Source organism: Haemaphysalis longicornis, unplaced genomic scaffold, assembly GCF_048455015.1.
Source record: "Haemaphysalis longicornis isolate Haplotype H1 unplaced genomic scaffold, Haemaphysalis longicornis Haplotype H1 scaffold_9, whole genome shotgun sequence".
In the NCBI taxonomy this organism is placed as follows: Eukaryota; Metazoa; Arthropoda; class Arachnida; order Ixodida; family Ixodidae; genus Haemaphysalis; species Haemaphysalis longicornis.
Genome location: NW_027526460.1, coordinates 33830521 through 33847791, shown reverse-complemented (window position 1 = coordinate 33847791; position 17271 = coordinate 33830521). Strand labels below are relative to the sequence as shown.

Genomic DNA, 17271 nt, shown 5'->3' with positions numbered 1-17271 from the left:
GCATTCCTATCGGACTTACTACGTCATGACCAACGGACTTAAAAACCATCGTGCACCAATACGAATTGTTTTACAAATACATACCGATATTCACAACGGCCTAGTTTGCTTATTTTAGATATATGTCGCTTCTCTACTGAAACAAAGAAATAAAACTCTCGCACGGTGAGACCGCTAGCACCTTCCAGTGAAGACTGGATAAACCAAAATGCGTTTCTTGTTTTTTTTTTATCTCCGCAAAGAAACGATATACAGCAGACTCCCGTTAAGACGAACCCGAACGGACCGTAAAAATGTATGCGTATTATCCGAAATTCGTCTTAAGCGGAGGTGTATTGCATTGTGGACGTTACAAGAGAAAAATGTTGTGTTTCTTAATCAGTGTTCGTTTTAACCAAGTTCGTCTTAAGGAGGGTCTACTGTATTTCTAGAAGAAGCAAACCAGGTCGTTAGTGTCATTTCTGTGAATTTGTAAAACTTCTTGTATCGGTACATGGTGCTTTTGAATTAGTAAGTCTCATGAATTTGCGTCATGAATTAGTGAGTCCCATATGAATTGGATCAGGTGAGTCACCCTTAATAGCATGCACGAGACGAAAAATGCTAACGAACATCCAAGCATATATAACTGCATTCGTGACTTGCTGCGTGCAGTGTAAAATGCGGCACAGTCGGTTAACACTATGTATATACCGCATCAGGGCATAAATAAAGTGGACTAAGTACCTATTTTACAGCAGATTGTAGCCATTCATACGTTCCTGTAAAGCACTTAAAATTGTGCACGTACTACAACACAGCGAGCTGATGGCTGAGCATTGAGCAAAAAACAATGTTTCTGCGACGCTTTGTGAACCAAATGCAGAACTTGCAATAGTCTCAACAACTATATATATTTCTTTATGAGGGCGTAGCAAGTTAGGCATTTTAGCCCAGCTAACATCGCCAGACTTCATTAAAGATCGCTCTCTCTCTCTCTCTCTCTCTCTCTCTCTCTCTCCACAAAAGCCCAATGAATTCTTCAGCACTACCACGGCTCTATCCCAAACGCAGAAGGAGAACCTGGGGACATCTGGTCCTTCTGAAATTCAAGTCATTGGTGATTTCAGACGTACTGCGCGTCTGCAATTAGCAAAAGACGATATTCACTAAAGCGGTCTGAGCGCCGCAGACAACCTGAAAGGGGTTCGTGAAATTTCTATTTTCGCTAAGATACCCTTTTCTCGCACCTTTCATGCTTTGTACGGGGTTGTTATAGCAGTGGACATATTGTTTTCTGTCAAATAACGTCACTAAAAATACGTCTTAGCCGTCTTATATAAGTAAACTGCTCTAAGACAGTTCCATAGATATCGACGAAGTTTATTAAATTTTATGTGGTGCGTGCGTGTGTGCGTGTGTGACTGCATGCATGTGTGTGTGTATGTGTGGGTGCGCGGGTGTGCGTTCGTGTCTGTATCTATGTCTGTGGGCGTGTGCGTGCAAGTGCTTCTGCGTGCGCTTGTGCGCCAAAGCGCGTCAAATATATGTGTGGTTCATTGTTCCAGTTAATGCACGATTCAGTGCATACTTCACTGCAGCGCACAAGTTATGTGGAACAAGACACGAGCAAAAAATATACAAAAGCACTGTCCAAAATTTTTACTGGGACATAAGTGGAACAGTAACTGGAACGGCCGACAGCGCATCCCCTCATTTATTCGGTTCCACATAATAAACACAAACCTAAAGAAAACAAATGGACAGTTCCAGATAAGATCCACCTATATCTATCGTTCCAGTTATTCTTCGTTTGGATCCATATAAAAATATGTGGATCGCCCCGTTTAACTGGAACTTACATGGAACCAGATTAAGAGTGAAGGGAGCGACTTGCCGCGGCCTTTTCTTTCTATAGTTATTGTAGCTCGCTGATATTCTGTACCATTTGTGCTGTTACTGACAACCGTCAGTTCCGAAATTTCAAGGGCATGGCACATCCTTTCTTTAATTTTTATATTTGTATTTTCCTCCTTGTGTGTACGAATGTATCTTAAAAGGGGCTCGCGGCCTCTGAAACATTTTTGATCTTTGGTTGTCAATGTGACTAGTTGATGTATTGCTTTTTGTTATTCCCCCCCACTGTAATGCCAAAAAGGCGCTGTGGGTACCAAATAAAGAAAGAAAGAAAGAAAAAAAGAAAGAAAGAAAGAAAGAAAGAAAGAAAGAAAGAAAGAAAGAAAGAAAGAAAGAAAGAATACTGAGACACACAACACACACGTGCATTTATTTGGCAAGCCCCTGATAAAAATCTGCCGAATTGTTCACTGAGGACTGCAGGGTTTTTTTTTTTTTCGGGGTCAAAAATTGCGCAAAACAATTTGAGACGAGGTGAAGGTGGAGCAGCATTTTCATTCCCTGAGCGTAGGCTACCCCTAACATTATAAAATGATTGTTAGTAGGCTATGTCCTTCTCATTAAAAATATAAAATAATTATTCCCGTCTGCGTATTTAAATGCATTTTTGTGTACATTGAGTTCACAATAAGGATTCGAAATAAGTAAAAAAAAAATACCGATGACGGAACCGCCGCTGGTGCGCTAGAGGGTAGAGCGATGGTCCTCCTATGAACAGAATGTGGAGATATTAACGTAAAGTATCAATTGAAAGCCATGCACGTCCGCGCCAGCGATGATGCTGATTTGATTGATTGTATGGTTTAACGCGCCGACGCAACGCAGGCGATGAGGCGCGCCGTAGTGGAGGGCTCCGGATTAATTTTGACCACCTGGGGATCTTTAACGTGCGCCGAAATCTCGAACACACGGGCATTTTTGCTTTTCGCCTCCATCAGAAAAGCGACCGCCGCGGCCGGGAATCGAACCCGCGACCTCGTGCTCAGCAGCGCAACGCGCCAGCGATGATGCAGTAAGCTTTCAGCCACAAGGAAATTTTAAGAAAAAAGATAGGTGCAACTCAAAAGAAACCATAAATGATGTAGGTAACACAATTCTGGTAATGACACTTTCGGGAATGTCATTATCAGAATTCGGGAGTGTCATTACACTCCTTGAAAACACTGGAAAAAGCTTAAGCCTCCGACCCCCCCCCCCCCCCCTCCCTTACGTAGCCTTCTCCTCTGATCAAAGGAGTTCTTTAAAATAACAGGGTTGTATTCCGTCTTCATGTTCCCTTTAAGCTTGCGGCTGCTGCGTATGCATCTCGGCCATGAGATGTCGAAGGGAAATTAGGTAAAAGTAATGCATAGTACGGAAACAGTTGATCATACTTTACTTTGTAAGGTCACCGAAAGGAGCTAAGAAAAATAAAATACTTAAGCACCTGGCGACTGACTCGTACGGTTTCTTGCACATTATGGCGGGCACGAGCGACTCAGTGTTGCCTCCGCCGGTACAGTTGTAATGCTGTCATTGACACCGGCACGAGCTCAGTCGCAAATGTCGACCATTAGCCGCACGCATGCCTGTTCAGTTCCCACCGTAATACAGGTACGCCATTCTAAATGCATGTTTCGCTACGAAGAAATCGCGCAGGCGACTGTGTACCCTCGTCACCACTCTGCAACCAGTCTCTATCTGGCAGACATTTATCCCCCTCCCGTTTCCAGAACGCTAGTTCCATGTTGCAGGTAATACTAAGGTAACACTGTTGCAGTTTGCAGCAGGTCATGCCGCTGCATGATAATACTAAGTAGAAGGAATGCCGCGTGGAGAAGCCGACTTTGCAGGCCCTTGAAGGGACATTAGGGGAAGACGAGTGAAAGGCATCAATAAGCCACCTTCAGGCGTGCCCGAAAGCGAAGCGGGTGTCCACATAGCGCGATCAACAAACAAGGTCTCACTCCTGGACACTGCGTGCCTTATCTGCAGGTAGTACGCTGTAAACGAGCGTGCAGAGCAGCCTATCGAGCGCAGCATACAGCGTGATTAGAGGCCACCGCCCGAATAAGGAGGCTGTACAATGGACGGCATGCGATAAGCGGCGGCCTTATACCCATGAGAACCGCTCAGAGCCCTCTCAATCAGGCTCTGTGCCTCTGCGAGCCGCCTTATCGCCTCGCTGCTCCTCGGCCCGTATGGAAAGCAAGCGCCGCTCAATTGACCGCCTACTCCGTCAACGCTGAGCAGCGCATACAGGGCGCTGAGCTGTAGCGCGCATCCCAACTCCACTGCACGCTAAACCGGAAATGTTCGACCATACATCAGAGGCGTAAGCCAGAGGGGAGAGGAGGAAGGGTGCGTGTGGGACCTCTTGAGCGCATGCCAAGCTTTCATCACTGTCATGCATGCTATTGCAGCTTAAAAAAAGAAAAAAAAAGCCGGACTTTCATTATGTCAATGCCAATATCACCATTACCGAGCCTGTCCTTTGAAGGGTACTCCACAGCAAATAACTACGCTTATTAACCCTATGGAGACAGCAAACAGTAGTGGCGTCGGGAATTGGGTGAGCTGGTAAAGGTTCATAACCACAGCGCCTTGATAACGGAGTTACAAGGGACGGGAATTATTACAGCGCTGGGCGATAATTACAATCATTTAAAGTAATTTATGTCGGAGAGGACAAATGCTGCGAGGCAGCCTCTTTCCCAGATTTTAATAAATGGAAAACAATTTTCTCCAAATTATAGTAATTTGGTCGCTTATTCGACTGCAGTTGCAGCAACTTTAGACAGGTAAAAAAAAAAAAAAAAGAAACCCGGTACATAACATGTTTTTAAAGAATTATTTCAGTTATTAAGACCTGTTAACTTCGGCCTGAATATATATAAACATGGAAATACTGTAACGCTGCATTCAGATAACCACAAAAAGTACGCTCGATTAATTTGTACAAGAAGGACAAAAACAAGTGACAGGAGTGTGCTCTGTGTTGCGCTGTTCCATCGTAAATCCTCACTACATGCCTCGTGCTGATAGGGGATTTCGCTAGCTTTGTACCCGTGTTTCTAACTATTCTTGTCTGTTCTCAACACACTCGCATCAGTTCTCTTGATTTTAGGGTCAAAGCCCCTTAGTGTTTGGGCTGTCGGCGTCTCATGTCGTTATCGTAACCATCGTATCATGTAGCCACGGTACCAAAACACCGACACTTGTTTACGCCTCGCGGAACGCTTCGTATATATAATAATAATAATAAAAAACAAAAAAACACCGGGATACTCGTTTACGCCTCCCGCTAGAACGCTTCGTGCTTCAAAGACACGTGACTTTTACAGCAAAGCTGTGTACCTCAATTCCCCGGCTCTTTCATCTCCGTTGGCGAAAACGCCAAGGCGCCAATAGTACGCTTATACACTGCATGCTTCGCTCCTCACCAGGTTTCATGTTAGTGGAGACGGCCCGAGATTTTTTCCTCGACCTCACGGTTAAACATGTGGTCCGCTTACACAAGCTCGCTTCAGTGTTAGTTGAACACCTTTAACACCGTGACACCATGTATACCTCCCCTCGTCCTCAACCTCTCTTCAAATTCGACGTTGCGCAAAATCTCGAACGGCTCGGCTAACCTCAGCTGTTCGATGCCGTATAGTGAATGCCGTTGTGAATATTAAGCAGGCATCCCATTGGCTACTACGTAGTCTTAATATTAACGTACCGTTAGAAGTGAGATGATATGGTATGACAAAAATTCGGGAATTTCTTGTGTGATTTTTTCTTGCGCCTACCAAAGGAAGAAATTGGCAGCGCTGTGTTAGAAATTTATGCAATCCCAATTATTTGAATCTGACTTCCGTTTCGCGCCGTTCTCGCGTGAAAGCGTATGGCTGAGGAAAACAGACAAAACTTTCATTCTTATGTCGGCTACTCTAAAACAAATAGTAGCATTTATGGACGCTGAAGTAGTATAGTAGCTGAAGTAGTAGCTGGAGAATCCATATCCGCACATTTTGCAACGTGCAGGGTATCTGCGTATCTGCAAAGCGAAGTGTAGTCACTGTCGTCGTTCAAATTCTGCGCGCTTCCCGACCGCCCTCAGATTTTATGCGGCTAGCGTAATCTAAAAACACTGGCGTAAACCCTGGGCTCTTTCATCCGGATCATGGAGGAAAGCTTTCCTCCATGATCCGGATCGAAAGTTCACCCAATAGCCAATCCGACTCGATCCAGGGCGCTGTCATTTTGTTTGTAGTGTTTGCCTCGAAAAGCGCGGTAGAAGGGCGATAGTAGCGATATTTCCTGCGACAGGTTAACCGAAAATTTTTGCCGTCGCAGCCTGGCCATGAGCAGCTCCGAGCACTCGGATTCTGATGACGATATTCCTGATGGCAAGGTGTGCCAACAGCTCTGCGAAGAATTCGCTGCCATAACACAAACAGACACTGCCTGTGCGCAGTTCTACCTTCAAGACAGGTCGTGGAACCTTGAGGTAAGCTTGCTTTCGTTCGAGATTTGTTTGACCAGAACGACCCCCTTCGGTGTAACCTTCGTGTTAAATGCAATCAGGGGTAGCTGCAGCATCTCGTATGTTAGGAACCTGCTTTTGGAGCTCCGTCTCCGTTTGCGCGCACATGTGCGCGCCCGACGCGCTCAGGGCGTTGAAAGCGTTGTAGCCCGTGCTAGGCAAAAGGGCTTACGGTATTGTTCTTGGTTCAGCGTTTCACGCAACAAGGTATGTGGAAAAGACCGAGGAGAGCGCATTAAAACAGAAATTGACACCTGACAACGAGGGAGGTGCTTCGCGCAAACACGAATTGTTTGTGTTCGAAACCCACGAAAGCGGCGACCGACCCAATCAGCAGCGGAAATAGCCACTGCCTTTATTCCAGCGCGTCTGGTCGGACCACTCGGCCGGACGTCGTGCGATAGAGGCCTGGAGACCGCGTCGAATCAGGAACAAAAAATGAACCGCAAGTTTGATCTCGCTTCTTCCTCGTCTAACGTCGAGTCCCGCGTCGCGTCATACTCGAACCACTCCAAGTGACGGCGGTTTCTTAGAACAGTGACCCCTTGATGTTTCGACCACGAATGACCGAGGCCTTCGGGCAGGGCTGAGGAGTGTTCCCGGACATACGTGGTCACCTGCTGTTAAGGCGGTGACTGACTAGCGCCATGCCGAGAGTTGAAGGCTTTGGCTGGTTGGGCCTTGTTGGCAGCACCTGTGCCCTTGACTTCTGATGGTTTGGAGTATGTGGGTTCAGGCATTCCGGAAGGCTGGGAAATCTTGTCTGATGTCTGCGTCCTATCAGAGAACAAGGCTGGGGAAAGTCACTATTGTCCTTGTAGACCATGGTAGGTGTTATGGCAGGAGGGGACTGGCAGCAGTGTTCCATGACCCGGAACCCTGCGGCCTTTCTTCTGCTGTAACAGTTGGGCAGGAGCGCCACATATGAGTCATCCCTTTTCTCTAGAAGGTTCTTTGCCATCTATACCATATGGTCTGCCTCCAAATTACTTTGCAAATGCTGCTGGATGCTAATTTCCAGATGAAAACCGTATGTTTGCGCTAACATGCATGCTCGTTTTAACGAAAATGGGACCGTTCCCCTTCCAGTTGACATAGGGATCCCGTGACGTTTCAGACAGCTTTTCTCGACTGCATTTGCAACATCTGCAACAACAAGGTGTTCTCGGCTGTGAAATGTGTCAGTCGTAAGATGTTGCCATGGGCAGTCTTGTGTTGTAGACGTAAATGGTTCAGCATTCACCACCTGCTTGCACACTTGGTTCCAGCCTGTAACTGTATGTTCAGTGTTGCACACAGGCCATCAGACGCTTTCTCTTGCTCATTCCTTGCAAAGATTCCCCTTATGAAGGACGGTTCACACACCAGCTCACATTGCCTATGGGTTGACTAGCCGGCAGCCCAAAAGTATATCATTAATGGGGCTAAATCTTACCTTCCTTTCCAAAATTACATAGGTGCACTGGTGCCTTACTCTTTCTTGCCTGGCCATTCATCTTCTAACAGCTTGATTGCTAGGCATTCCACTTCGTGGAGCTGACCTTATTAAGTCTCTGAGGTGGCGTGCTACTGGTTCTGAGGAAATGCAGCTGCCAATGGCTTCCCGGCATATACCTGAAGCTGGTAATGTAGCAACCTAACATCCATGCTCTGAGCTTTAGTGGCAGCTGATTTAGGTGTTTGTGTCCAAAAGGAGGAACAACAGGTTAGGGTTCATAATATTCCACCAGGGAGACGAGTCCGCATAGGTACTACATCCGCAGCCACATCCTATGGCCTTCAAGGCCCAATTACATTGAAATTGATAGCTGTTTGTTTCACTGCTCACTGGAGGGCCGCCTTATAGCAGCACAGTCGTGCTTTTTCAGCTTGCATAAACGTCTATGTGCGTAGAATTTATTCTGCAGGACTTTATTACTTCCTCTCATTACAGATACCCTCATCCTGTTTTTTTTTTTTTTTTTGCTTTGCTTCCTTGTTTCAGAGGTCCGTCAACGACTTTTTTGAAGACCGGAAGAACAAGGGTGCTGTCAGGGTGTCTGGGGAGGACAACAGAGCAGACGTCGTGCTTGTTGTGGAGTAAGTGTTTTGTTATACTGAGTGTTGGCACACTTAGGTTTCAAACCCTGTCTCCCAGTTGCATTTCATGCACCATTTGCTGAGACACTGCAAAGCAGCTAAGATGTGCTGCTATGAGCAAGGTTGAGAGTTTGATCGAGCTGGAGGCTGTATTGCTGATGGAGGGAAAATACAAAAGTAGATAAAAAAGTAGACAAGAATAGACAAAAATAAAAAGTAGACAAAAATAAAAAAGTAGACAAGAATATATGGGTTCAGCAAAAACAACATTTATTTGCCAGTACTGTTTTTTATTGTTACCATTCCGAAGGATGGCTCTGAGGCCTTAAGTGGATTAGATCAGGCTTGCAACGTTGTTTGTTTGCTTGTTCCAGTGGCAGCCGGCCCAGCCTTGCAGCCGCTGCCACGGCCATATTTGCCGAGGCAGCCACCAGCGGCAGCAACGGTCCGAGGGCCCCCGAGGTCCTGCCGGAGAGCCCCAACGTCCTGAAGCTCATCTCGTGGAACACGGACGGGATTGACGACAAGAACCTCGTGCTTCGTGCAAAGGCCGTGTGCTCCACCATCGAGAGGCAAGGCACAACAGACGTCATGTTGGGCTCTGACACCTTTTGGGCTGCTTAGCCTTCAAACCCCCTCCCCCCCCCTTAAAGTCTTTCCAGTCAATCTGACACCCTTCTTGTTTGCACCTGTCTTAACGGGAAAAAAAGGGACATACAAGGGCCTATGAAGACAAAATACAAGCTTGGTTCATTAAAAAGGCTGCTTTGTCCCAATAACGCTGATACCGATTGTATCGCGAAATATAAACAAATAATAGAGATATTAACCCTTTAGCCGCCAATTTAACTTCCAAGATCGCCATTTATCGCCATAAAATCTCCAAAAAATTCCAAGATCGCCATAAAATTGCCATTTTTTTAGAAGTAGTCATAATTTTTTCCATGCAATCCTGATTCTTAAAATATATTCCATCATTGATTTCGGTTTACAGTTAGTGCAGAAATTAAGAAAGAAAAAAAACTACTGTTGAGGGCGTCTGTCCTTCAATGCATGCCGTGGAAATGGGTCAGAATGTACTGCACGTCAAAGCATTCATTTGATGCAATACACGCAAGATTTTGGGCACTGAAGAGAAGGAAAACTGCACAGGCGCAGATGGTGGGTTATCAGTGTTCACACGCTGCCACACGCGTGCACTGCTCAGTGCGTCGTTGTCATCTGAAGCAATATGCAGGGTAAATTCGACACCCGAGTCGCTGTCTCTTAAATTCCATGTTGTCACTAACGCCGCTTTCTGTATTGCGCCAAGAAGTGCCTCGTTTTCTTGGAGCATTGCCATCACGGGCATTCTACTTGCAAGCGCCATTATGAAATGGCTGTTGCCAGGCTTGAAACATTTGCGAAAGGCACGAAATGGGCTTTTCTTAGATAACTACCACCATCTAGGGTTGAAAATTGCAAGCAAAGCAATTATACGTTTTTGTCGGCGGAAGGAGCGGTAAATCGGGCCGGGCGAGTGTGACTTGTCGTTGGCGATAGTGGTACAAACTTGTGTGATGAGTACAGCTCGGGGTTGGCCGCTAAAGGGTGAAGGAAAACAGGCGAAGCCGTGGCAAGTCCCGAGCCGTTTTCTGGCGACGTGTTTATGATGTCACGGAATCTTGTTTGTGCAATCGGTGGTCCCAGACCTAAGCCACCCCCAAGAAACATGAATGGGCGATTTTAGTGCGGCTCCTAGTTCCGTTTGATCGTGTTACTTGAATGTTAATGTGCAGTTAACACACTGGCCGCTTCTGTTCACACTGGTCGCTTCTGCTCACTTTAGCGAAAATTTGACATTTTTCATGTTTTTTCTGATTACAAAACACGTCTATACTGGCTGAAATGGAGTTGAGTTACCAAAGTCTAGTTCTTTTAAATGAGCATAAAATAATGAACACAAATGAACATGAACATAAAATTTGTCTTCACAGTCAATAACAGTATTGACTGTGGTATGATTTGTGTAAATCTATTTTTGGCACAGTGGGGAGCTTTTTTTTTTTTTAACTGTTACTACACTTCCTTCCACAGCAAAACAAGCAGCGGGAAAGGACTTGGTCATTTTCTGGTATTTTGGCCCTGTATAAAGATTGGGGCATCTTGTGCTTGCCTACTTTTTTTTGTTATTGGCCTGCTGGAAGGTATTTTTGGTTTTTGGAGCTGTAGTATGCAAGCAGCATTGCTGAAGTGAGGTTTCATCATCATTTTAGCCTAGCAATTTCACTTGAAAAGGTTAGGTACCTGAATTGATGAACACCCTGAAAATTGCTGGTTCTTTGTTATAATATGGTTATGACTTTCGGTTTGTTTTTTGTTCATCCAGAGTACTTTTTTAGTACGTTTTGGAAATGAGATGCTAGGTTTATTTTGGAATTATTGTTTTGCATGCAAGTTAATGAGGTCTTTTCAGTCATGTGCATGGAGCCTCTCCACAAGAGCGCGGTTTTGCTGTGTTTGTATTTTCATCTTTCTCTCGTGTTCAGCCAGGACGGATTAGAAACAACTTGACGAATTTGGAAATTGAAATAACTGCCTAGTGTTTGTTTGCCAAAAGCTAGAGCATTTGGATGAACTTAACATGCAGTAGCTGTATCCGAAAGAGAGATTATCTGCAATCTAAGTGACAGGGTTTGAAAACTAACGATTTAAGTGCAATAAATTGCATGCTTATTTATGAAATTTACCGCAGCTGAAACACGAAAAATGAATGGTCTAGTACCAATATAGCAAGTGCAGCTACGTAAGCAACACAACTTTCGGTGTTGCCATGCATGTTTTCATGCTAGAAGTATAAAGAAAATGTGAGCCTATGCTGAAGTGGAGGAGTAGTTGTTAAGGTTGGCATGGTTATTTGTGAGGCCAAATGAAATGATGATGGAGCATAAACACTTAATGGCAGTGCACCAAATATTGTGGCACATTCGTGTGGTTTGTGGCAAGCTTCACAGCATCCCAAGATGACAAATTTGTCGCAGAACTCAATTCGTCTTCAAGGTCTATTCAACTTAAGGTGATACCGGCCTTTTTCGATCGCAAATGAATTTTGATGACCTTAAGGTGATACGGGCCTTTTTTGGTTGCGACTGTATTTCAACAACAAAGTCTCTTTGGCATACATTTCTCGGTGTTCTTTGGTTTTAGCCAAAAAGTCCTCTCTGTGATTACGATGGTTGCAAACGCATGAAAATGCATAAATAGCTGCTGGTTTTTGTTCGCTGTGCTTTGTCACAATTTTGTGACCAGTGGTCATCATGTTTGTGCACGACTTGCCTTTTTCTTTTTCCAGTGCCGGCATAGACGTGGCATTTCTCCAAGAGGTGGTACCTGAGACGGCCAGGCTCTATCAGAGCCTGCTCCCTGGCTTCAAGTGCATTGTGGGAAACAGCATCGAGTACTTCACGGTCACACTGATCAGGAAGGCTACAGTCGTCTACGATAGCCATGTCATCTACCCATTTTCAAACACTTGTATGGGCCGGCATGTAGCATACGTGAAGGTAGGTTGTTCCCTGTGTTACACCAAGTGGGAAAGCAAGTCTGAACCGGACTAGGAGGAAAATTTCACTACTACAGTGTAGACCACTTATAAGGTAACCGTTCATAGTGTGGGACCAGATATAGATATAGAGTGGGCTTTCCTGGCCACCGGTAGGCCTCCATGGAACTCAATGCATTAATGTACCGCTTATAATTCGGTTGCCGAAAGCACAATACCGTTTACAGTACAATTTCTGGGTTTAAGTAGCCCAAAAAAGACTATCATCTTTAGAAATAGCTGTGGCTTAGATCAGCTAACCATGGATATGCAAACTGAAAGATCGTGTTAGCCTGGTCCGCTTCTGGCATTTCGCGAGCAGAATGGCTCGCTCTTCCTCATTCTCCAATGCTAGCTTCAAGCGCTTGGCATTTTGGACCCTCTCCAGTGAAGCAGCTCGCCAATATCTGCGGGGTGGTCAGACGCCGCTTGCCGACGACGGCTCAAAGCCTCTTGCTCCCACACAATGCGCAGAGAAGACGGCCCAGCCTCGCTCTCATCTATGGCCAAACTCGCACTGACCAGGTGAACGCGGCGCTCCTATTAGCCAGGCTAAAGTCCCTTCATCGGCCTAGCCGATGAAGGGACCTGAAGAGTGGATAGCGCTGTTATCCGCTCACTGCTACCCCCCAACGCATTTTGAATTTCCCGCCTTCGCAGTGCTCGCGTGCCCCTGAATGAAACCGCGCCAGCGGGAGTTCTGTTCTTCTTGTGCTCGCTTTTCCTCCCGCACGTGCTGGCGTTGCACTGCCACTTTTTTTTCGTTACTATTGTAAAAACCAGCCCAACGAGCATTCTTAACTGTTTGCGGGCGATGCTGGTTAATTATGTATATTTTGCCTCAAATGTACCTGCAGTTTTTCTTGCGCTAAACAATGGAGAGATGTATGACAAGCACGAGCGGTTCACGAGTTTCGAACGCTTATGACTATACTCGGTGACAACTTAAGAGCGGCACTGGAAGTTGCCGCTGTGCCTTATCACCGTAGCCGGATCTTTCTCTGCGCGGCGTAAGTAGGGCGTTACTGGGAATACTTTGAACATGGCGTGAGCCGTTCCCGTGATTTTTTGGACTTAATATGCTTATAAACGACTCCAGTGACGACAAACAAATTGCGTGAGACAAAGCAGACGATATCTCGCATTCATAGCAAACCCCTTTCAAAACGCGCACGCACTGTCGTCATGGGTCCGGCGCTTCGCCGGAGTGATACCCTACATGAGGTGGTGCCATTCTTGAGTTGTAACCGAGTATATATAAACCGCTTGGCTTTCGAAGCCTCTGTGGGACGCCACAACGACAGAACACTGTGTGGCTGCACTTGGGTCCAGCAAGCGAGCTACGACGACAAGGCGAGCCCCTAAAGTGCTCTGCACTTAATAGCCAGAAAGTGGCTGGGCAGTCGCCACTGCTCCAACTGTTTTCCCTTGATTTGTTGTTCAGAGTTTGCGATATAATTGGTATCATTGTTATTGGGACAAGGCAGTCTCTTAGTTTAACGAACCAAACTTCTATTTTGCCTTTATGGCCCTCTTTGATGTAATTGGTGGCCCCCTGTGTGGCCAGCCGTGTTTTCATCATTGCTGCATTCTGCAACTGCTTTGCAGGCATCGTTCAAGGGCTACCCCATCACGCTGATGAACACCCACTTGGAGAGCACGGCTGAGTTCAGTGAGCAACGCAAGGTCCAACTCTTCAAGTGCTTCAAGAAGTGTCTCAAGGAGCCCGAGGACAGGACGGTCATCTTTGGCGGTGACCTGAACTTGCGAGACAGTGAGGTAAGGAGGGGCTGTTTGTAACCTTTGACACATTTCTTGTACCCCTGCATAGACGTGTTGTGTCCATGGAGCTTAAAGGGACCCTGCAACACTCTTTCAGCAGCGAAATTAAACCTGTGCGACGTTTAGATTACACAGCCAGGAGTACCTGAGCCAAATATTACACGCGCACGTGAAGCGATGAGCACGCAAATCGCTGTGAAGACACGGAAAAACCAACCGCGCTGCCTTCAATTTTCCTCATTATGCACCCCTGGCATGGCCCAAAAGACGTCATTGAGGCCATGGCTGCGTATTGGCTGTCACTGGTGAGCTTCGCGACTTATTTCTTGCATTTCCTGCGACGATCCGCTGTTGTCGGTGCTGTGTACCAACCTCTTCTATGCCTGAGCCTGTACTCAGAGTTTTGACGTTTCTTTTGTGTTTTGAGTGCACGTGGAGTTTGAGTGATAGACTTAATACTCCCCTTTCGGCCGGATCACATGACAACAACCGTTTATTGCTTCAAAACGCCCTACCAACCCGAGCGTGCGCTTGCGAGCAGGCAGCCGTGCCTGCTTTTTTGTGGAGCCAAACCGGAAATAGACCCCTCCACGTTTCGGAGAAAAGGGGAAAACTCTCCGGCCTGTTATATATCGAAGGCCGCCGGAGAAGACGCCGCTCTTCTGCACTCTGCACGCTCTCTCCCAGAGAGAGCGTGCAGCTTTTGTCGCGTTGTCCACGGTTGAGTTGAGAGGGAACAGTTATGCGTGATTTCTCATCGTGCATAGTTTTGGTGATAGTTAACGGATTTTCGTAATTCTTGCGGAAGGAGATTGCTGGCACAACAGACTTTACCCTAGTATACAGTCCGAGTAGTCGATGGTAAGTGTTGCAGGGTCCCTTTAATGATGGTAAGTCCAACTTGCTGGAGGGGCAGTAGGAACCTGACTATTCCGCTGCTAAACAGCAGGTTGCAGATCCATTTTTGGCCACAGCCACTGTATTGGTGGATCCATTGCAAATTTGTCCCAAACTATGCCAATGGACACTGTGATGTTCAAGCCTTGTGTGGAATGGTGTGGCCAACTGAGCAAGCCAGCCAGGCAGACGTCGACAGAAAAACTTCCTTGTTCTAGCTCACAGACATCCGACCCGCTGTGTCAGCACTCAGCTACCGCCCCGTCAGCACTAAGTTACGATGGTGATGCCATCTGTGGATGGCTTCGTGAAAGTGGGACAGTCGGGCATGGGTATGGGACGGTGTCGCCACCTGTGGGCGCCTGCATGAAGAAATGGTCATAGACGATAGGCACGTGTTGCTAGGGGGCGCTGCAAAAACCTGCTGTTGAGAAATTTTGCCATACCATCTCTGCACTATCATTTAATCAAGAGTTTTAAACACTACAGGTGGTATTCGTTGAAAAGTTTAGCTGTGAATTTCTTCGCTTGGCAACACTGGAAAGGGCCACAACATGGCTGACGCGCCACGGACATGGCGCGGCTTGGGCCGCTACGCCCGCACGCCAAAGAAAAAATAACACTGGAGTGCGTCATCTGCTCCGTTTCAACTTCATTCTCAATGGTTGGGTCAACAGCGACGTTATTAATCGCACTCACATTGGACTCGAGGCAATACTTTGCCTTCGTTGAGGTAGAGATTGTAATGTGCAACACAGTCATGTGCTTAGCACGGACAAGTACCGCCATCCCGCGGAGCTCGACGTAACCACCAACGGCACACACACACGGTTGCCTGCATGCGCACCTCGCCAGTGAATGCAAGCAGTAGAAACATCGCTTTGGCAGTCTTTGCTACGAGCTTAGAGCATATGGCTGAAAATCTTTTTGTGGGCATACAAACTGCAAAACAGAAATGAAGCCAAGCTGCACTGGTCACCTTATATGCGGTGCATTTATTACTCTTGCTTGTTAAAGGTCCGTGTCCATCATTAGTAAGGGCCTGCGCTGATATTATCCATCTGGTGAATCTGTGCAGTCTCAGAGTCTTGACTGCACCAATGTACAATGTGATTGTAGCTACACTGGTAGAAGCAGTTTTGACGTGTCTACAGTTGTTGCAATCGCGTAAACTGTAGTGTGGTTGAGTAATTTTCGGTGAGTGAGTTCGCACTGCATGCAACACCATCACCTGAAGGCTCCTAGTGCAAGCTACCATTGGCAACAAATACAGCGCAGAATCCTCAGTGTAGTAAACAATTTTTAATGGGTGGCTTTCAAGTCTTCTTAAGTATTTTTAAGATTGAAGGAAATTTACTGTATGTAAGAAGAGTGACAGCACTGGCAACATCAATAATTTCCATTGGAGGTGGCAGAGAGGCAGTATATTTTGAACCTTACACGGAGCTCCATTCACTCGTCCACAGCTTGGCATAGGGATTTCAAATGGCAAACCAGGCAAATTTTGATAACATAATACTGTATTAATTAAAAACCAATCCTTCAAAAGCAGTGTCTGAAAGATGCAGTGTTCAAAAAGGCATTTTCAAAATTTATGACCTGAAAAATGGAAGGCCTAATTATGACCAAGCTCCATTTTATACACCTGACTTGTTAACTAATTCATGTTCTTTTACTCGCTGAGGCAGCACGTGGGCTACAAGGCATGCTGCATCAAAGGGTAGGGATTAATTTAATCCAAAAAAAAAAAGCTCAGATTAAGGTTTTATGCCCCAAAGCAACGCCAGGGCGGTGAGTTGTGCCATAGCAGGGGCCTGGGAACCTTTCTGAAGTGCTCCAATATCTTTACGCGTGAGTGTTTTTGTTTTGTACCTCTGTCGAAAAACAGCCGTGAAGGCTGTAAATTGAACCCGAGTCGTCGTCCTCGGTAGCACAATGCCTGAGCTGCTATGGGAGGGAAGTTTTACTAGTAGCGACTTGCTACAGGTAACTATCACTCTCGCACTATTTTGTGTAAAAGCTGTATCGAAACATCTGCTGTCATTGTTGCTGAGGTATTGTTGCTTTCATTTGCAGGTTGAAGACCTGGGTGGCCTGCCACAGGGAATGAGGGACCTGTGGGAGACCTGTGGGCAGCGCAAGGAAGCCCGCTACACGTGGGACATGACGCGCAACGACAACGTCACCTGGAACGGCCGCTTCAAGCCCCGCTGCCGTTTCGACCGGGTGTACATCAGGGCTGCCAAGCCGGCCGTCATGAAGCCGGCTTTCTTCGGCTTGGTGGGGCTGGAGAGGCTCAAGCCACACCGGTGCTTCCCCAGCGACCACTGGGGCCTCCTCTGCCACTTCAAGCTCACCTGAGCATGCGGTCACCCTGCTTGAGACGGCTCACGAGGACGCGAGCTGTGTTTTTGTGTTACCCCGTCGCAAAGAAGCAGCGATTGGTCCTAGTGAAGAATGTCTGCACTGAAATTGTGTAGAGAAATTTGGAGTTATGTAAATATGTAATAAATTCTCGTGGCAGAAA

General features: G+C 46.4%; 1 protein-coding gene across 1 annotated transcript; it reads left to right on the top strand.

The window, feature by feature from the left end:
- Positions 1-6091: 6091 nt before the first annotated feature.
- On the top strand, positions 6092-17271 carry LOC144153940 (tyrosyl-DNA phosphodiesterase 2-like). Its single transcript, XM_077685714.1, has 6 exons — positions 6092-6370; positions 8391-8485; positions 8860-9057; positions 11817-12027; positions 13674-13844; positions 16821-17271. Exons 1-6 carry the CDS (start codon positions 6224-6226, stop codon positions 17103-17105), a joined length of 1107 nt encoding a protein of 368 aa, XP_077541840.1. The 5' UTR covers positions 6092-6223; the 3' UTR covers positions 17106-17271.